Raw genomic sequence first — 23,145 nt, forward strand, 5'->3', positions numbered from 1 at the left:
AAAAGAATAATTTCACTGACATGATCTGAGCAAACATTGGCATCAGAAGAGTTGAAACGGTAATCCGACCAAGGAAAAGAAGAAAAGAAATCTCACAGATCATTCCATTTTGCATTCTTGTAATACCAAACAACATGAGATTGTGAATGGTCACGAGAGAAAGATTCCATTGGAAAAGAGACCATCACCAAGTTGTGAACAAGGGTGCCTAGAGGACCACTCACCTTGACCGTGTACTTAGAAGTGTTGTTTGGGAAAAAAAGATCAAGCGTGTTGGCTGCCTGATTAGGATTGTCCGGTATTCTGGTAGGTAAGGTAAAAGAACAATATGTGTAAGGTCATTATTAACTGCAAAGTGTTCAGCATCTCGACCAGCTGGATCCCTGTGACTAGAAAATGGAAGCCAGCTGGAGTTGTGAACATTAAAATCATCAAGAAAAATTATCTCACTGCTAAAAAAGCTGGACTGTGAAAAGTCAAAGAGTTCCAAGCGATTAGTGGAGTTTGGGGAATGACAGAGGCAACAAATGAATTGGACAGAATGCAGTAGAGATTTTAAGCCAGATAAGATTGAAAAGAAGAGATTCCAAATTACTAAGTCTCTGACAGGAAATATCAGAACAGACATATGCACAAGTACCACCTTTGGAGAGAAAGGAATCATAGAGCAAATAATTCAGACAACTGAGATGAGCAGTGGTTGAATCATCCGATAACTTGGATTCTGTCAGAAAATGTACATGGAGTTTGCAGACTGTAAATGGAAATGAACATCATTGAGATTAGAACTGAGACCATGTATATTTGTGAAATGAACGAAGAAGTGAAAGAAAGAAATCACTGTACCAGGTTTTTTTTTTTTTTTTACTCATTATTACATATGTGCTAAAATGTGAAAATTGTTTTTTTAAAAAAGCTCCAGGAATTTCAAGTTATCGCTACCTAATTGGAATGATATATCACCGCCTGCCATTCTTTTGGAAAAGTCTGGGTTTGATTCCTGTTCACAATTGGAGGAATTTCTCACGGCCTCTAGTGTGATCAAGGCTGTTGGTACTTCAAGTCTGCTGACAGATGAGTTAGTATGATGGCAGCCTCATGTAGCACTTTTCAAATGGTGCCATAGCAATGTATTCAACCTGCTGTGAAAGAACTATAATATTGGGGGGGGGGGGGAAGAAGCTAACTACTTGGAGTAAACAGGCAACAATCGGTGTTTTAGAATACTGGTTAATGCATAATGTGTACATGAAAGCATATAGATACAACATCATGCATATGCTTACAAGGCAGAAAAAATATTCAAACAAATTTCTGACTGTGGAACAACTAACCCCAAAGTCCAAGACCACTGCAAGCAGGAATGAGAAGTGGTGTGCACAGCACACTGGCAGCCAACTGATAAGGACAGCCAAATTGGGTGGGCAATACCAGCCAAATTTCATATGAACCAAAGACAGTTTCCATTCATATGGTATCAAATACTAAAGAAAATATTTTAATGATTGCAGAGAAATAAAATAAAAATGAGGACAAGTAGGACACTACTACTAGACTTGTAGATTGTAGAAGTTAATAGGCCTCTTATACCAACTAAGGGACACTGTTAAAAGCTTAAACCTAAATGGATGTCAGATGAACTGACTGAAATTTGTGGCAAAAAAAGAAAATACAGGAATGCACAAATTATCAGGTAATACAGAAGCTTAAATTAAATATAAACTAGTCTGCAATCAAGTCACAAAAGGAGGTTAGACATGAAAAAGCACATCGTGGGAAGTCTTTCGCAAAGAACATAAAGAAAATCAGCAAACTTCTTAACTTATGCAAACACTAGAAGGAAGGGGATGAATTGCATTGGTTTTCTAAATATGAATGGCTTAACAGTTCATTCAACTCATGTTGAGACACTGAATAGATATTTTGCATGTACATTTACACCAAGGAATTTTTTGGGGATGCGGATGCCAGAAGTGTATCAAATTCAAGCAGAGAGCTAAATGATTTTATGAAGACTGAGGGGAATGTTGAAGAAATTTTTGAAGATAAATGTAATAAGGCACCAGAAGTGGACGAGATATATCCGATGATAATAAGGGAGGAAGCAAGAGGTAAGAAAAGTTTAGACATAATTATGAGAGCATCCCTGGATTCAAGGTAGGTGCCTATGGACTGAAGATGAGAGGATGTACCCCCAATTCACAAAGGAAGATCAAAGAATGAAGTGAGTAATTACTGTTCCAGAGATAATAATGGAGTAACTGGTTAAAGAAGAAATGCTGGACATCTAGACAGGGATGCAGTTTCACAATGTACTCACAGCATGCATTTGTTAAGGAGCAGTCTTGTCCGATTCATCTAATTGAATACTAGATGCAGTATCAAAGGAAATGGGATGTAAAAAATAATTCTAACATTGTATACAGCCACACCCCGGCTAACATAATACTCGACTTACGGAAATTCGACTTTACGTAAGTTTTTTCAGGCCGGTGCAAACTTAAAAAAATTGTGGAAACATATTTTTCATCCAATAGGAATAAATGGAGGTATCGTGAAAATATCATAATGTGAACCCAATAACATATTGTTTTTTTTTAGTAATTCATTCCAAGACCTCGGAACCTGAAGTTTTCGCTATATAACTAACTATTTATCTCTCTAAAATGTCATTTTTATAATGGAAATTACACTACAATCTAATCTTTATCATATGGTCCGTATCAATTTTGAATGCCTTTGTGATATTTTTCTAAAACATTTCTGGAGGTCACAACCAGAAAACAAAAACAATTTGCACTTTCTGGTTTATTGGGCTTTTCTGTTAGTGCAATCTATTATAAATGGGTAGTAAACTTGATCTTATTGCATTTGCGATAATACTGATAACTGGAATCCTGTGAGTTTTTATGTTACGGTATTATGGTGAAATGAGTTCCCCTTCACTGAAATCTTCAATCATATAAAAATTAAATAAATTTTCAGACACTTCATTCCTATTTACTTATTACAATATTGAAGGGAAAGGGACCAACAGAGAGTTCAAGTGCTGGCAGTGCTAGGAAATGAAACAAAATTGATTTAGAAATGAAGATGAAAATGATTAAGAATTACGAAGCAGGACAGTTTATCATCTATTGCACAGAATTAGGTCTCACTGCTTCAACAATGATTACTATTTTAAAGGACAGTGTGTGTATAAAAGAATATGTTAAAGAATCAAAAGTGATCAGGTGCTATATTGAAGATGGAAAAGCTATTAATAATATTGATGGAAAATCAGATTCAGAAGCAAGTGCCCCTGAGTCCAATGGCCATTCAAGCAAAAGAAAGAAGTATTTATGAAGACATTAAGGATAAGTATGGCAAACCACAAACTAAGTTTGTGGCAACCAATGGGTGGTTCGAGCATCACGCTGGTTTCCGAAACATTAAAGTATGCAGTGAAGTCGCCAGTGCCGATGCTGCAGAGAAATTTTGTGATGTGTTGGAAAAAACCCCTTCTAAATCTCCACAGCCCTCAACTTCCACAGTGACGTGCTTATCAGCTGGAGAGTTAATTTTGGCAATGATGCTCGAAAGGTAAAACTTGCTGATGTTATGCCTGTCTCCTCTCTCTTTTTCTAATTTTATACACATTTGTAATTTTTCCTGCACATGAGATAAAAAAATTGAATAAATAATTCCATTTACATGTTAGTCAAACATTTCTTTTTTGCTTCAATCAAATTTGCGGGTGCTGAATACACATTTAGGGAAATTCCGACACGTAAAATTCTGACTTAACGTAGCATTCCGCGGAATGCAACCCTTACATAAGTCAGGGAGTGACTGCACTTAGATTTCAGAAAAGCTTGTTATACTGTTGCACATAAAAGACTGCTAAAAAACTGGAGCAGCGTGGCATTAATTAAGAGCAAGTTACTCCATGGATAACGGACTGGCAAGTGGGAGCAGACAGAGAATGACTATCAATGGGCACTACTCTTCTTGGATTAATATTATTAGCAGAGTTCCCCAAGGGCTCAGTGCTGGGTCCATTGTTTTCTGTATTTACTAATGATACTGATGGAGGATTAATGTCTAAGTTGGCAGAAAATATGAAGGTTGGCAATTCACAGTAATCAAGGTATGCTACTGCAACAAGATCTAGAAAAATTAGGCAAATGGCCTGAGAAATGGGAGTTGAAGTTTAACACTGACAAATGCAAGGTACTGCATATGGTACATTAATATGCAATTACTGTAATCCCAGTTTAACATATCAACTATGTAGTACCACACACACACTCAGGGAAGTGGACAATGAAGAAGATCTGGGGGGGAGGGGTAAATGTGCAGTTATACATGAAGTTCTCTGAACTGTGCAGATGGGCTGCTAGGCAGCTCATGGGCTTTTGTCAATGATATACAGGAGTTTTGTCAGCATGGATAAGAAGGTGATTATCCCATTGTATAAGGCAATGGTTAGGCCAGAGATTTGAGTCTGGAAATTCATCTTAAGGATGATGTGGATCTTTTGAATGGGTATGTAGAAAAGCAATGCTCTTATCAAGCAAAGCCTGTTCTGCAAATTGCAGCATCTGATTTCTTCAGATGCTGCAATTTGCAGCATCATCACTAGGCACTTGTGAGGAGATCAGATTGAGGTCTGTTTAAGGTTTTGAACGGATTGAGTAAGCTAAATGCCGATGGCATCCTGTCTTCCTCTCGTTCACACTATACACATGGTGGGGCATAAATTTAAACTGAGGAAGGATGGTTGTAGGATAGACGGCAAAAATTTGCCTTCAGCCAGAAGGCAGTTGACTGTTATACCCAAACTTCCATCTGGTGTTGTGGAAGTGGGTAGTATGAATAAATTCAAGGAAGAACTAGACAAGTTATTAGAGGGGATGGAAATGTAAGATAGGAAGTTTTTTTTTTTTTTTTTATATGTAAACGTCTTTGGCAGCACTACTAATTTTCAGACAGTAGTAGAGTCAATTTGTCACGATTTTGTGATGCGAAAATGACATAATCTCCGTTTCATAACCAAGAAAAATGGAGCCGGGAGAGGAGATCGCGCGAAGGATCGTGGGACTAATGGGAATGACGTCAATTGACATCATTTCCATTAGTAATCTTATTTATTTATAACCTTAACGGAAATTATGTCAAATGATATTTTCATTAAGGTTACTAATCTTCGCATTTCTTTCAGGTATTTTGATTTGTATATCTTGGTTTGTATATTTTATTAATCATTCACAAATTTCCATAATTTCAGCTGGAAGACAAGATACAATAGATTTATGAGAGCTGAAGTAAGAGACATATACTTGCGACTGCAATGTATCTAAAAACCTCTTAAAAACATCGTCGATTGATGTACCCGATCTTATAGTTGAGATTGAGGGATTAGTGTTCATTGTGAGATCGAACGTTTCTTTCAGGAAAGTAATTAACAGTTTACTTTCTTCCAGTTTGAAGTTCATGTTGAAATCACTGCTGATGATCATGAGTATTTTATGTAAATCTTTCAATCTCACAATGAACATATGATTGAGAGATTAGTGTTCATTTCTGAGACTGAAAGTAATTATTGTATCTAAAAACCTCTTAAAAACAGCGTCGATTGATGTACCCGATCTTGTAGTTGAGGGATTAGTGTTCATTGTGAGATCATACGTTTCTTTCAGGAAAGTAATTTTGTAGGTGGTAGATGACTTTCATCAACCGGTGAAATACCACCACTTTGCTTATTGGAGGCTTGAAGTGGTGAAACCCATGTTTAGTCTCTAGAGCAAAGTTTCCGGCATCCCCCTCCCCCCATACTTCTCCTTCAAACCATGCACGGTACTAAGTACTACAAGTTTTGATACCTTTCGTGTTTGGGGTTTTTCATAAAAAAAAATTAATGGTTTACTTTCTTCCAGTTCGAAGTTCATGTTGAAATTGCTACTGATGATCATGGGTATTTTATGTAAATATTTCTTTAACAGCGAACCTTGAATTGAGTACAGGAGCAAAGCGAAATAAATAAAGTCAATTATATCCTGTATATCACTGTTAGGAGAAATATAGACAACCGTTGTATCACTCGGCCGTTGAGTAAAAAGCACTCCACTGTACATATATCACTGCCAAAAGGCAAACACTGACTGTTGGACCAGTCGTTTGTCGATAGATGACATCTAAGTATGATGTGACATTGTCTACCTTGTCCATCTTATTGTGACATATTGCAACTCCAGTTGTCCGTTTGGTTTTTCACATCAATTGAAACACACAATTGAAGTTCGGGATGCTGACACTTGTTATTTTCTAACCAAGTCTCATATAGCAGTAAGATTTGGCACTGATGCATAACTGTGTCGGAGAGGTCAGCATGGTGCACCCATAGGCTTTGGCAGTCAAGTGAGAGAACTGAGAGTTCATTCCTATAATGGATGAATTCAAGCAAGCTGTCCTGTCTTGTTTGTAGCCGATTAGTCTCAAGCCTGGCAAACTCATTTTGTAGATAGATGATGGATGGTAGCATTTCTCAGGACAAGGTAGAATCTCCTATCACCAGTCAGCAAGACGATGATAAAGTCAAATGCTGTCGGTTACGCATGACAGAGTGACATAAACCAGCTGCTGTTCATGCCCCTTTTCGTACTCGTAAACCACTGTATCGAATGTGCCACCTTGTGACTTGTGCATCATCGTTGCACAAGCTGGTATGAGAGGAAAGTGATTTCTTTTGGCACAGATTTTGTGGTTGTTGTTCAATGATATACTCACGGTTTGTCTTGCGAGCGGAACAGTTGCGGGACTGATGTTGTTTGATTGCATGTATCTCACTGCCTTCTTGCGAGCTTACTTTCTGATCTTAGCCGAGGTGGTAAATTCGAGCCACAATCGTTGTATCTGTTGCTCTTCAATGTATTCGACCTTGGATAATTTACCAAGGGCTCCGTTAGCGAGCCCATCAGTAACGTCCACATTGGTGGTGACAATATATGGCTTTCCGATGACCAGATCGAAGGGTAATCTGCCAGTGTCAATGTTGTTGTTGTTTGGTTTTTAGGAGCATTAGCAACTAAGGCCATATTGCTCCGGGGATATGTGGTGGTCAATTCCCTGACCTTTCCGCATTCTCCATATTTGGTGGCTCATGGGCTCCAGTGTCAATAACCAACATTTTATAATTTCTTGCAAATGTGTGCTTCTTGCTCTGCATTCATGCAAACCATGAAGATGTCTTGCGCAATTGATTAATTCACCTTCTCTGTGGCACAGAGGATTGCACAGTTGTACTCACTGATGGAATTATTTCTCAAGTAAAGTCGTATACCATTTGGGCAGTGGTGATTGGCTTCCTCCTGAGCGAAGAAATGCGACTCGATAAATTCTTGCTTATCTGATCTAATTTAGTTCCGGTACCGATTTTGGTTAACACAGATGAGAACATGATGTTTGACTGGTACATAAGTTGATTGAGTTCACAGTATTTGAAGCCACGCTAGAGAGTGGTGCCAGCAATACACTGCTTTATCTGTTTATTGACCGAGGTCGCTCGAACAGGAGGTAGCTGGCGTAAGTTCCCGATTAGGAACATGTTCTGCCCACCGAAACTCGTTTTGACATTTCCAGTTATCTGTTTTAGCCTCACATCCATTTGTGATAACAGCTCGGCACCTATCATACTGACTTCATCAATTATTATTGCTCTGACATACTTAAACAGCAATCTGTATTGTTGTGCAATTTCCGCCGACAAAGGCAGATTTCTCGAAATGGATATCTTGAGAGCAGTGTGCACAGTAGTTCCATCTATCACAACAGCAACATCCAAGCATCATTACATTACATACGCTTCAGCCTTACAAGTTGAAGTGCATGTAATGTAGATGTTACAGCACCCGTCTGGTACTGCTGAAGCGGTTGAATATTTCCATCAAGAGGCCAATCATAAATGTTTTTCCACAACCAGCTGGGCCGGTCAAGAATATTTGAATCGGTTCACGATTGTGAGATAGCAGACTCCAAATTACATGCATTGGTCATCAGGTTTTCGCATTTATTTGCAATTGCATCGAGTCGCATTTCTTTGCAATTGCACTGAGCGTAGTGAACTTTAGATCTTCATTCATCTCACTGTTTGGATGATTGTAAAAGTTTTGAAATGTGTCTTCTCCTCCAGTCACATTACAAGGTTATGCAGGTCATTACCACATGCTTTGTCAGGGTCCCCATCGTCAATGTGTTGACACATCACCTTACATATTTCAATTGTTTTGCGAATGTCCAAGTCCCATTCATACAATTTACACTGTTCTAGTATGAGCTCTTCATTGTCGTAGATCTTGACATATACCATCTCTGACAGTATCTCTGTTTCCTCGTTGCAAAATGGAATGTGCAACATTACCATCTCGCGTTTGTACTCGTTGAGATTCTGAGCCATGTCAGATTTGATAATATATTATGCATGGATACTTGCATAATACATTATCAAATTGTTTCTTGCAGATCCCATTAGAGCTGTGTGTAATTTGCGACAAAGCATGACAGAGTAATATGATCCAACTGGTGTGGTCTCTTCTCGTATTTATCAAACCAATTTTCTTTCCATATATCACACATATATATTAGACATCTCTCTCTCAAGCTAAAATAGAGCCTAGAATTTTCTACTTTTACTTTTAAAACATTCTGTACATAGAGTTAACAGGAAGTGGGAAAACTAAGTTACACATGCTATATAACTCGAAAAAAAATTTTTCCCCTATGACCAGGTTGTTTTACAACAAAAAATGATCTCCAACAATCTCAATCAATTAAAGTTATGAAAAACATATCAGTATTTCAGTAAGGAAAAAATAATAAAAGAAAAATACATTCATAGGAACTCCTGAAAGGAATAAAATTGTATTAAACAATAAAATAATTGAGTAAGTTGCCTATTTTGATTATCTTGGATGTGATATATCCTACAGCTATGATAACGATTTAATGATAATCAAGCACCACAAATACCAAACAAGCTGCCACATCACCTAATGAATTTTAAAAAGAAAAACAAGGAAGGAAACATCTCGCAAGTTTCACAAAACCATAGTGACACCCACACTACCGTATGGAAGTAAAACATAGATGTTATCAAAGGATGAGAAAAGATTAGTGTAGAAATGAAATTCTTAAGCTCTCTCAAAGGATTCACATAGCTCGACATTATATAAAATGAAGATATTAGGAGAGAACTAAAAATCTCAATCAGCAAAAAACTTCATGCTTAAGAAACAAAATGGAATGAGCACCTTGCACAGATAAATGAAAAACACTACAAAACAAACAACATGCACCTATAACCTCAAGGGAAAGGGTGAAAAGATAACCAGTGCAGTCAGAGTAGACTCAAAGGTCTAACTTGTAAAACAGAGATGACAATTTAACAAGAACAGTTCTGCACAGTATATAAAGAATACAGGAACTCCCCAACTTATATAATACTCGACTTATGGAAATTCGACTTTAAGCAAGTATTTGAAGGCCGGTGCAAACTTAAAAAAATCGTGGAAATGTATTTTGCATCCCGTAGGAATAAATGGAGGTATCGTGAAAATATTGTAATATGAACCCTATAACACATTGTTTTTTTTTTGTAATTCATTGCAATTCCTTGGAAGTTAAATTTCGCTATATTACTAAGCTACTTATCTCTCTAAAAGATCATATTTATAATGGAAATTGCACTACCCTTTCATCATTAGCATATGTTCCCTTTATAAGAATCAATTTTATAGGCCTTTGTGATATTTTTCTAAAGCACGTTTCTGGAGATCAGGACCATAAAACAATTTGCACTTTCTGGTTTAGTGGGCTTTTCTATCAGTACACCTAACCGGTAGTAAATGTAATCTTATTGCATTTGCGATAATACCGTTACTGCAATTGTGTGGGATTTTACGCAATTATGGTGAAATGTGTTCCCCTTCACTAAAATCTTCATAGAAAAAACAAATTTTCAGAAACTTCTCTTCATTCCTATTTGCGTATTACAATGATGATGAAGGGAAAGCTACCAACGGAAAGTGAAAGTGGTGGTAATGCCAGGAAATGAAACAAAATTGATTTTAGAAATGAAGATGAAAATGATAAAGAAGTACAAAGTTTGTCAACTATTGCAAGGGAATTAGGTCTTGCTGCTTCAACAGTGAATACTATTTTAAAGGACAGTGCATGTATAAAAGAACATGTCAAAGGATCAGCGCACTTAAAATCAACAGTGATCACAAAACAGCATTCAGGTGCTATATCGAATACGGAACAGCTGTTAATAATTTGGATGGAAAATCAGATTCAGAAGCAAGTGCCCCTGAGTCTAATGATCATTCAAGCCAAAGCAACAACAAGTATTTATAAAGATATTAAGGATAAGTATGGCAAACTCCAACTAAAGTTCATGGCAACCAATGGGTGGTTTAATAGGTTCAAGCATCGTGCTGATTTCCACAACATTAAAGTATGCGGTGAAGTCGACAGTGCCGATTCTGCAGCTGCAGAGAAATTTTGTGATGTGTCAGAAAAAATTATTGATGAAGGAGGCTATTCAACACAGCAAATTTTTAAATTTTTAACATTGACGAGACTGCTCTGTATTGGAAAAAAATGCCAGATCGAACATACGTTACCAAAGAGAAAAATACAATGCCAGGTTTCAAGGCCTCAAAAGATAGGGCCACACTCTTGTTTGCGACTAATGCAGTGGGAGATTACAGAATACAACTGCTTGTGTACCATTCTGGAAATCCTTGTGCATTTAAGGGCATCAATTAAGCCACCCTACTTGTGTATTTCCGATCAAACCAGAGAGCATGGATAACAATATCTCTCTCTTTGAGGATTGGTTTAAATGCTGCTTCATTTCCGAGGTTGAAAAATATCGTAAAGACAACGACGTTCCTTTCAAGATTTTGCTTATATTAGATAATGCTTCTGGACATCCCTCGCATCTAGATGATTTCAATTTGAAAGCGAGTCTTATTTCTACCGCCAAACACGACTTCACTCATCCAACCTATGGATCAGGGTGTTATTTCCAATTTAAAAGCATTCTATTTATGCACAACATTTGCTCAGGCGTTATGTGCAGTAGATGATGAGAAAAATTTTACATTAAGAGACGTCTGGAAATCTTACAATATTTACCACACCATCTTCAACATTAATAAGGCCTGGGTGGAAATTACTAAAAGTTGTTTAAATGGCGCATAGAATAAAATATGCCCACGGTGCACAAAATGCTTCGAAGGATTTGAAAAACACAAATCACATGAAGAAGTTACAGATAAGATTGTAAAGGTTGCAGAGCTACTTCAGTTGGAGGGTGATGCCAAAAACATGGAGCATTTAATAGAGGAAGAAGAGAAGGAATTATCTAACGAAGAACTTATTGACTTGCAGGCAGCAATAGTGAAATAAAATGCTGAAGAAGCTCAAGATAAACCAAATGAGGGGCTGAGACACTTCATCGCCAGAGAGATGGCATGGCATTTCTAGAAATTGCCTCAGCAGTGGCAAGGTTTGAGAAGATGGATCCTGACAGCAAACATTTCTTAAAAGATAACAGAGGGGTGAATGATATGCTTGCTTGCTACAAAGAAATCTACAATGAAAAGAAAAAAGCCACCGTCCAGTCATCCATTAATATGTTCTTTTGTTAGGTTGAGCGGCTGACCCCTTCTAAACCCGCAAAGACCTCAACCTCTGCAGCGGCGTACTTATCAGCTGAAGACGTCGATTCTTGCAAGGATGCTTGAGGGGTAAAACTTACTCTGACATTGTGCCTGTCTCCTCTCTTTTTTTGTAATTTTATAATTTTGAAATTTTTTAAATTTAAATTGAACGCTTTAATTTTTCCTGTGCATGAGATAAAAAATTGAATAAATACAATAAATAATTCTATTTAGATGTTCGTCGAACATTTCTTTTTTGATTCAATCAATTCAGCAAGCACAGTTGCGAGTGCTGCACAAGCATAGGGGAAATTCCGACTTACATAGCGTTCCACGGAATGCAACCCTTACGTACATCAACGAGTTCCTCATTGTCTTTGTTTTTTAAATCTAATGAAGCTTGCTAAATCTAAATTTAAATATAACTGTTGTCTCCATATTTAGAAACACATGTATGGTATGCAATATACATTTGTAAACACTGATGCCTGACTTATGTTCAGTTTATTTATATTCTATAATTTGTTTTAAAAATTATATGGCAAATTGCCTAGGCAGCCACTTTCATGTATTTATACCATTACAGTTTAAAACAAAGTACTGTACTTAATTTTTTTTATAAATACATCCTATTTCTTTATATATATATATATATATATCTCAATACTATTTCTTTCAGCGCCTCCGTAGTCAGGTGGGCAGGAGCAGCAGTGCATAGCACACACGCTTCTTGATTAGACCGGGGTTCGAGCCCATGACCACCAAATACGGAGGATGCGGAAGGTCAAGAAATGACCTCCGCATATCCCCGGAGCAATATGGCCTTAGTTGCTAATGCTCCTAAAAACAACAACTATTTCTTTATATATATATATATATATTCTCTGACCTCGTGGTCCTCTGTTGTGGTCCTTGAACTTGTGGTCCTCTGTTGAGATGGGGCGTAATGATCAGTCTATTTTTGTTTTATTTTATTGTAGTTGGTTTACATCTCTGTTGGTGATATTTCACATAAATTTGGACTTGGTGCCAGTCAGAGGGGGATGCCATTAAATTTCTATTTAATTGACATTCAAAATTTAATTTATTATTTTATTATCTTTGCATTTAGATTTTTTCTAAATTATCTTGGAGAGTTTCTGCTGAAATATTTTTACAGTTGTTACCCTTCTCTTCCCTCCCTGTTGGTTTGATCGTTATGTTTAATTTTGACTATTTTCGCTCTTCTGCCTTGCCATGCTGCTGGCATTATTTTTATTTTTTTAATCATCATTCTAATTTATTTTTATATTTCAAGCATCATGTAAAGGAATATGCTTTTGCTGCCTCTGATGTTTGCTTTACCTTTTTATTATGAAAGATTCAGTTTTCAACTATTTCAAACATTATTCAAATATATGTATAAGTATATATAGGGCTGTTAAAATTAAAGTAACCCTATGTAGAGGGCTCTGGAGCGAGTTCTAAGGCTTGTACTGAAGAGAAACTTGGACAACAGGTACAATAAAGAATGCGCTCGCCATTTATAGGGAAAAAAAAATTAGTTACAAAATTTGTCCCTATATGGCACTGTGGAAATACAAATCACTTGAACAGTGCTACACTTGTTGGTCAACAACAGTTTCCATTTGAAAAACAGCATTTTCCACAGCAGAACGTAACATGTCAACTTGAATAGCCAACACATGACGTCTAATGCTGTCCTTCAGATTTGCCAGAGTTTAATATCCTTCCCGATACACCTGGTTCTTCAAAAAACCCCCCACAACCAGAAGTCGCATGGGGCGAGGTCCGGTGATCGGAGTGGCCAAGATGTCTGGAAACAAAGGCTGATGACCTGTTCGTCTGTAAATTGTTGCCTTAGCAATCTTTGGACACAACAGTGGATGTGGGGTGGTGCACCATCTTGCATGAATATGGTCCCACATTGTTGCAGCTCTGGTATTGCGAAATATCGCTGAATATTCATAATATCGCTGTCCAGTGACAGAACAGTTGCGGAGTCCAGTCGGTGTTGCCTGTTCAAAAAATTATGGCCCAATCATGAATGTGGCCGTACACACCGTCACTTTTGGAGAATGCAATGAGACCTCTTGGATAACTCGAGGTTTTTCTGTTGCCCAAATGCGACAGTTGTGCATATTCACTTGTCCATTTAAGCAGAAATGGACTTCATAACTCCAAAGGATGTTCCATGGTCAAGTGATATCCACTGAAACTGAAGTGCGTATGTGAAACGAATATCTGCATCACCACGCTTTAGATGCTCTAGCATGCCTGTGCATCTTGTAAGGATGCACAGGCAACACCTGATGCATTACTAGCCTTACAGTGGAGCACGGCATGACCACTTCACGAGAAACAGCTGGCATACTTGTGCTACCACATGGAGATTGACTTGATAAATCCCCGCCAGCCATAGCCACGTCTTCAACACGAGAGGAGTCCACTTGTTTTCAACCTCTACCTGGTTGAACACCAAGGTGTCCTGTCACTTCAAATTTCGCAATCATTTTGCGGACAGCACAAACAGTCATAGGTCCATGACTTATGCACTTCTGATGCCTGAATTTTCTGATAGCTGCAGCTGCATTGTTGGTGTTCTGATAGTACAGCTAATAGCGCCTTTTCCCACAACGTTGTTAGCATTGCTGCTGTAGTGCAGGCAAACATCTATTGTATGATTTTGAAGAGACTGCTTTGCTTTTATACAGCACAGTAGAGCTGAGTAGTGGCACTGTGGCAATAACTTATGATTATGTAAATAATGCAAGTTATTTGCATAATCGTAACTAAGATAGTTACATGCCATACAGTGACAAATTTTTTTTTTCCAATAAATGGTGAGCGCATTCTTTATTGTACCTGTTGTCCAAATTTCTCTTCAGTACGAGCCTTAGAACTTGCTCCAGAGCCCTCTACCTAGGGATACTTTAATATTAACAACCCTGTATATATAAAAAGTAAAAGTAAGACATAAGAATTATAGAACATTCTTATATCAGTCTTACTTTTATATAGTTTTGATTTCAAAATAGGTTCTGTTTCTATTATATGTTATTGTAATGTATTTACACACGTTATAATAACATAAAAGTGCAATGAAAAACCTTTGTAAAAATTTTGGGAGAAGGGAGACTGGATAAGAAAATAACAGCAATTCCACAAATATAAAGGATACAACACAGGGTAAAGAAGGTACCCCAAGCCAAGTTCCTATTGATAATGTCATACTGTCACCAATTCTTGCTGGCTAAACAAGGAATTAAAAATAAAACAGCTAGAATTAAAATAAATTTTCTTGCAATAAGAATGCAATACACATAAAATTACATTGTGTAATTCAATATAAAGTGCTGTACTTTTTTTAGCAGATTCTACCTGTATTTACATAATAGTTACCTTTAACAGTTACCTTTTTTTCTTTTTTTTTTAAATCTTTTTTTAAAGTATGAGAGTTCACCAAGTAGATTTTAGAATAGTTTTCAAAATTATTACCAAACTGATATACTTTAATAGTGGATAAAAATAACAATAAAAAAAAGCCAACTATATACAAAATTGAAAGTTCAGGATACAGAAGTTACCAACAGAAATAAACCAGGAGTAAAGGCTGCTAGCTTTATTGCTACTCTATTGCTTCCATTCAAAGATCAATAGTTAGAATGAGAACAATGAATACATTATGACAAAAATTGATTCCTTTGCTCATACATTTTAGTGTCAAATTAATATAATAATAATTTCTCTATATAAAAATAGGAGTTGGAGTTGCCAAATTTACTGAGGGAGCTCACTCCCAATTCTTTCTATGCACTGCACTACCAATATTCCAAATTGACTATTTTATGTTGTTTCTCACTCTCCACTTAACAAACTTATCTTAATAAATTTACATAGTTAGTTTAGGAAAACAGGAATAATGAATAAATTTATTCCTATACACTATGCACTTCCTTGGCAGTATAAGGTCTTGTGAAACTAAACAAATGTCACTGATCATAGCTACAATGCACTATTGCTTGAGCGAATCAAAACAAAAATGTCATTGTTTAACACACTGCTGCTAATGCAGTCTCTTTGCACAGTCCTCAAACAACCTCCCTGTATAAATGGAAGTATGTTTTAGAAGTTTGGGTATTACTCAATAAGAAATGAAGACAGACTGACACCAAATTTTCAGCATGTGTTCTGTTAGTCCACCAGGAAGATTTTACGATAAATTCTGATTTCCTCCAACCAAAAAACCTACCCATGCAAATGAAATTGTTTCAAGCATTAACTGAAGGAAAGGTAGAATAGATACAAATTTTTTTAGGCACATTCACACATATATATGCATATGTATCTATTTGTATTCACCATGTCCGCCCACCTGTCCACATGGAACAGGACTCCAAGTGGAAGAATTTTCATGAAATTTTTATTTGGGACATTTAGAAATTTGTTGAGCCATTCCAAATTTCATTAAAATCAGACAAATAGAAACCTGGCAATTATTTCTCTTTTCCATACAAATTGTATGGTAAAATAAAATTCACAGACTAAATGCAGTGTTAATGTAGTACTGTTGGTTTAGACAGTCCATGCCCCACTTCATGTGTACTATTAAGCAAGATTTGTGTGAATATAGTAGTGCCACTTGTGAAGAGATACATATAAATAGAGAAAAGACACACACACAAAAAAAGTACAGTCAGTTCTGCTATAACACAGTACATGTGTTCCTAAAAATCTCCACGTTGTGGTATTTCACGCATTAAAAACAACAGGACTTATGGGAAAAACAGGGATGGGGCAGAGCACTAAAAAAAAAAAAAAAAATGTCCAGTCTGGTAAGTAAAACACTAAAAAAAGTTAGAAACCCAATAAAATTGCTAAACACAGGTTTAAATAACTTAAATTTCTAATAAATAAATAAATATTATAGTAAATATAACACTTTACCTTGACAAAATATGAAACTTGATTGATATCTGTTCACTGACATTTTCTTTTTTTTTTTTTTTTTTTTTGGATTGTAAAATTTAAAACAGTAAAAAAGATAAGCAATCAATAACCACAAACACGGGATGCACAAATTGCACAAGTGAGATAAGTTTACGAAGCTTAAAAATAGGAATGAAGAGAAGATTCTGAAAATTTATTTATATTTTTTATATGACTGAAGACTTCATGGAAGGGGAAACATTTCACCATAATAATATAAAAACCCCCAGAATTCTAGCTATTGGTATTATCATAAATGCAGTAAGATCGAGTTTACTATCCATTTATAATTAGATTGCACTAAAAAGCTAAAGCCCAATAAACCAGAAACAGCAAACTGTTTTTATTGTTTTATGGTAGTGACATCCAGAAATGTGCTCCTCTGCTCACGCTATCACAAAATTTCTGTTCGAACTGAAAAATGTGAGTTCCTGAAAACATGAGTCGACCTACAATATCTTGTGAATACAGCAAATAACAGTGTGTCTCCGAACCAATACAACTACAATAAATGGGAAATATAGCTCACACCTATGATGTTTAACATTTTTTAAGCCTTATACCGGCATTGTTCTCTAATATATCAGTCATGTTGGAGCAAATTTGTGTTGCAAAAATGTGCATTATAGCAGAACTGACTGTATATGGGTAAAGAGAAATAAATATTATACCGTTTCAATTACAATCTTAATAATTAATTTAAGAAGTAACTATATTTTTCACTTCTATTAATCCCAAAAAAGAAAAGAAAATTTCAATAAATTGAAGTTAAGTTACTGCCTACATTAACTAACTTGTTTAAAGTTAGTGCAATGGACTTTGGAATGTCCTTGAACTCCTCAGAGAGTAGGCACAGTCATTCAGATGTTTGGGCATTTCTCAAGAAGGAAAAGTATGATCAACACCAAATTTCCAGTGCTTTTTGTTTTACATCCAATCCACATTCCATAGCCATACCCCCCACCCCACACACAGAAACATTGCTAAATTTGAAGGCTTGATGAGAATAATTTTTGGGACCTTTGTGGTAAATGGTCAATAGGCTAACCCAGCGGTTCTCAAACTTTCTGAGCCCACGTCTCCCTTGAAGTTAAACATCTATAATTGTGCAATTTCTTATTTTTAATATGTTAATACAATAATTATTAATACATGAAATAATAATTGGGATATTATTTTATTCTTAAAAAACATTAATGTGATCAATGTGCTTGCTTTTTATTGCATAATTAATCAAACATAGGCATTATTTTCAAAATGGCAACACATATTTCTTTTTCAACATTTAATTTTGATCTGTACTTAGATTTAATGACTGTCAATGCCGAAAATCCAACTTCACAAAGGTAAGAACTTGCAAATGGCACTAGTATTCGCACAGTTTTATTGCTACATTCCGGGTATTTGTGTTTTACTAAATACCAAAATTCATATAAAGATAACGACAAAACTTTATCATTATTAAGTGCGAAGTCTGATGTGAGATTAATAAATTGTTCTTCTTCGACAGTAGATAAATTTGATGGGAACTTTGTAATGTCCTTTTTAATCCATATGTACTCTTCAAAATTTTCTGCAAAATATTTTGAAGTGCATGGAGTTGTGATAAATGCTGAACAATTACTGATTTTAATTCTTCATTAAAATTAACTTTTTGTTGTAAAAATTGATGTAAGAGTGGGAAGCAATCATTTTTACCTGCTTTTATTTTTTTATTCCAAAGTTCTAGTTTCCTTTTAAAGGCTAAAACTTAGTCTGACAGTTGTAGAATATTGGTGTCATTTCCTTGAAGAGATAAATTAAGTAAATTGAATTTATCAAAAATATCGCAAATATAAGCTAACTTAGAAATAAAATCATTGTTTACAAAGTCTTAAGCATTGCAGTGAGATTCTGTGAGAAGATATGAATGGAGCTCCATTCTCAATTTATATGTGTGATAAGACACTGCCACAAGTAAGCAAGCAAGAGTTATAAAAGTATAGTAAAGAAGTATTCTCAGCTCACATGTCAATACACACATTTTTAAACCAGCGAGTCTTCTGTGGAAGTGTTGTAATAAAGTTCATTATTTTGATTACTGTTTGTAAAACTTTGTTTAGAGTGGGGCTCAGACACTGAGATGCAAGTGCTTCTCTGTGAATAATGCAATGTGTCCACACTGCATTAAGTGCTTTCTTACATATAAGCGCTTGCAGTCCACTCTGATGATCTGACATGGAATGACCACCATCTGTACAAACCCCAACATGTGTTTGGTCCAGTCAGTTTTGTTTTCAGCCATGAAAGTATCTAAGATTTCAAACCAATCGACCATGCGTTCTTTGTCAAAAATACCAAATATTTTCTATAATTATTTACATTAATAATACAGATCAAATAGTAGTAGATATCTAATAGTAAAAACAAATCATTCTTAATACATTTTCAATACTTGCCATGGAAATCTTACATAAACTATTACATCATCTGCGACACCCCTGGTAAATTATGGCGAGTTCTCAGGGTGTCCCGACACACAGTTTGAGAACTGCTGGGCTAACCTATTTCCTCTTTACACCAGGTCCCCTCCCCTTCAAAAGGAGCCACATAAATTTCAGCTCATGGCTACCCATTACGCAAAGTAAAGTTTTTTGGTACATTCTAGAGTACAGTACAGAAGCGTTTTAATCAATGAGTGACATTATTTCATAAATGAATAGAATGCATGCATTACTTAACTTGTCTTATCACAATATGGGAACATTGTGAAATATAAAGTAGATGTTATAATCTGCAGCATATTTGTCCAAAGAAAAAAGGAAGCATAATTGTCCAAACAGCTTCTGCTAAGAAATGTACTTCTCATAATGTAACATTCTCTATATACTCATACAAGGTGTGTCAAAGAAGTATCCAGATTATGTTCAAGGTTGAGGCAACGAAGTGCACTGCAACAAAGCACGACATGTTTAGACATGCCTCATCCTTACTTCAATGCAGCTGTTCATTTACTTGTGGCAGTTTGCTATTGTCACCCAATAATAAAGATGTGTTTTCACATTTTGTCATATTTTAAAACATTGGAGTACAACAGTGAACAATGTACTCCAACATATTAATACATTAAATTTTGCTTTAAAATTGGAAAAGCTGAAAGTGAAACACAAAAAAAAAGAAATGAATGGGGACTCTGCAATGGTCTCTACACATGGTTTTGATTGGCACCATCATTTCAAGGAGTAGGAACTCTGCTGAAAGTGATCCTTCATCTGGACACCCCCTCAACTTCAACAAATTCTGGATGTCTCACGTGTGAACTCTGATATGCACTTCAAACCAAAGATTAACTGTTTGTGAAATCGCTGCAGAAATTTATATCTCCATTGGATCACGTTATTCCATTTTAATGAATATTTTGAATATGAGGCATGTTCATGCAAACATTGTGCCACAGCTATGAACAGAGAACTGAACACTGCCATCAAGTTGCTTCCAATTTGCTTGAACATGTGACTAATGGTGAGGCATTTTTTAATGTATCATAACTGGAGATGAAACATGAGTTTACAAACATGATCCCAAAACCAAGTCATCTTTCACCGAGCAACATCCCAGTCCAGTGTAAGATGACTCCTTCCAACCCAAAAAACAGTAGCAAGTGCACAGGAAAAGAAAGGTCATATCACTAGTATTTTTTGACCGTGAAGTTGTTATCCGCCACATACATTCCAGAGGGACAAACAATTAACTCAATCAATTGTTAAAGGCCAGAAAAGATAATGGCCAGATAAGTGGAACTCTAAATTCTACATGATAATACTGCATCGCATTTGCCACTACTCGTAGTGGTTTTTTTTGTTTTTTTTGACCAAACATGGTATCGCTGAACTCAATCATCATACATGGCTCAATGTAACTACCCCCCAATCCTGAAAAAATCCTAAAAAAGATGTAAATTGGATGGAAGTACAAACAATAAAGAGAAATACAATGACTCAACCTTCAACAATTTCAAAATCAACTTTCCAGAACTGCTTCCAACACTGGAAAAACTGTCAACGCTAATTATGTAATCTCAGAAGGGCACTATTTCAAAGTGTATTAAGTCACCCACCCTGTAAATGCTGACCTGCTGCTATATCACAGCAGTTCAGACAATTTTTGAACAGACCTCATACATTTAAAACAAATGATACTATAAAAACATTTTGCAGCCATAACAGGAAAAAAATAAATAAAATTCTATTAAATGCCATTTCTTTTCAGTACACAGATAGCTGCATTTTTATGCAATTCTTAAAATAAGATTGGTAAACAGAACACTTTGTTCCATTAAGACAAAATCCTTCATACAATAGCATTAATCTCAAATCCAATGTGATGCATTAGTATTGAACTACTAATAAATAAGTAACACATCTCTCCAGAGAAGTATATTATCATTTCTCTCAAAAAAAAAGTAATACGGAAACAAACTCTCGTGAAAGTCTCTCACTATAACAGCTTAATGTCACTATATTAAAATTGTCTTATGTATCTTTTTAGAGCAATATCAGGATTCCTTCACACTGGCTATCAATGTGTGAACAGAAAAAGATTCCAAAAATATTTACATCAGGAAGTCAGAGTATCTAAATCCACACACTGCTTGAAAGAAAATATCTCTCCAATTATGAAGTCATTAAGTTCAAACTACAACAAATAAAATGTTTAGTGTTGCAGTGGAATTATTTAAAGACAGCAAATGAAAATTATCTGATGCAAATTTTTAAATACAACTGTTACTAAAATGGTAATAAATATTCCATATAATTCAGATATCGATGTTATGCTGGTACATTACTTTGGGATGGCTGCCCACATGCAGTACCTTGCATTTATGATGTTAAACCTAAATTTCCACTAGTCAGCCAATCTGCCTATTTTTTCAGATCTTGCTGCAGTAGTGTGCTTAGATCCTTGTAATTAGCCACCCTGCCAACCTTTGTATTATCTGCAAACTTAAACAATAAGCTTGATATACCTTCATCAATATTATTAATAAATGCTGTAAGAAGGAGCCAAGCTCTTCAATCAAAGGTTAGCTAGATCCCACATTATCTACGTGAGAAGGGGAACTAATTTTTAAACATTTTTTTATCATTTATTTTATCTTTTTATCATATTTTATTTTTTTTGTTTACTTTTTTTTTTTTGGGCAGTGCAGTAAAAGCCATTGGCTTCCTTGCACTATAGAACTAATACAGAGAATGTGGAATATCATTTTCTTTCTTCACTGACTAGTTTTTTCACATTTCATTATATGAAGGTTAGGAATTAACTAACTTTGAGACATATCCGGAAATAAAATGTTTCTGTTAAGTACAATACACCATTGTACTTAACAATCATCTTCTGCTGTCGTTGAAAGACCTTTCTCCTTTACCACCATGCCAAATCTGCATAAATCACAAACTTTGTGATGAAATTTTTGAGAAGAGTTGTAAAGGTCTTGCTACTTATGTAAACACTACTCCAGTGTTGTAATTATGTCATATTTAACTATTTATCAATAATTAATAATAATTAACTTAATAATTAACACTGTTTTTGCTCATTTATAATGATTTAGTTTGTTTGTAATTAATGCCCAGCATCCTCCACTCTTAACATTTGCTGCAAAAACATTGCACTAAGTAAATCTGCATTAAGTGGGAAAGATTTATCTATAGAGTAAATAATTATGTAAATAAATAATGTAAATAATTTTAACCAGTTTGAGTGACAAGGTGTCAGGCTAATTTTAATGTGCTGTTTCTCTATATAACAATATTAAATGTAGCAAAAACATTTAAAACTTTAAATACGAACTATGCCATAAAATATAAATACAATGTATGTTCAATATTCCAGAACATGCAAGAAAGCATACCTTGAAATTACAGAATCTTATGTATAAAAATAAATATAAATTTGCAATCACAGCTTATGATATACTGTTGATTTTCAAATTGCTCAAAACCACTAAATATAGTGTAAATCTACATCTGCCCAAACCAAGTCTCTTTAGAATGTCTAATTTAGCTTCCAGTGAAAAGTTTTTCCAATAACTTTTCACCTTCTTCACATTATTAGCACTAGACAGTGCAGTTTATAAGCAACACATCACAATAAACTTCAACTAATTATAATCCCCAGTGGGCACTTGCTTTTAAATAACTCTGCTGTGCTGGATGGGTTCAGAGCTACCAGAGACAGTGAGACATTTGCTGTAGTGGTCGCCGACCTCTATTAGGCGATGGCACACAGAGAAGAAGACTTATTTGGAGAGAAATAAAATGTTTCAGCTTATTTTTAATATTGATTATGATCTGCTTCAATTCGGAAGATAAATTAAATTGTAGAAAAGTGAAAATACAGTCGAACTTCCCTATAACGAATTCAATAAATACAGCGAAAAAATTGGTTATAGAGAAATTTCATTATACAG

At 35.5% G+C, this 23,145-nt stretch overlaps 1 protein-coding gene across 3 annotated transcripts in view; it reads right to left on the minus strand.

Moving 5' to 3' along the window:
• Positions 1-23,145, minus strand: part of LOC150083001 (pyridoxal-dependent decarboxylase domain-containing protein 1) — a 395,987-nt gene that overhangs the window by 231,653 nt on the left and 141,189 nt on the right. For all 3 annotated transcript variants that reach the window (XM_090377732.1, XM_090377731.1, XM_090377730.1), the window contains exon 9: positions 14,887-14,958. In XM_090377732.1, the coding sequence (XP_090233858.1) occupies positions 14,887-14,958 (72 nt within the window). The remainder of the gene's footprint in view (positions 1-14,886; positions 14,959-23,145) is intronic.

The sequence above is a fragment of the Mastigoproctus giganteus genome, chromosome 7 (assembly GCF_048544385.1).
Source record: "Mastigoproctus giganteus isolate SK-2022 chromosome 7, ASM4854438v1, whole genome shotgun sequence".
In the NCBI taxonomy this organism is placed as follows: domain Eukaryota; kingdom Metazoa; phylum Arthropoda; class Arachnida; order Uropygi; family Thelyphonidae; genus Mastigoproctus; species Mastigoproctus giganteus.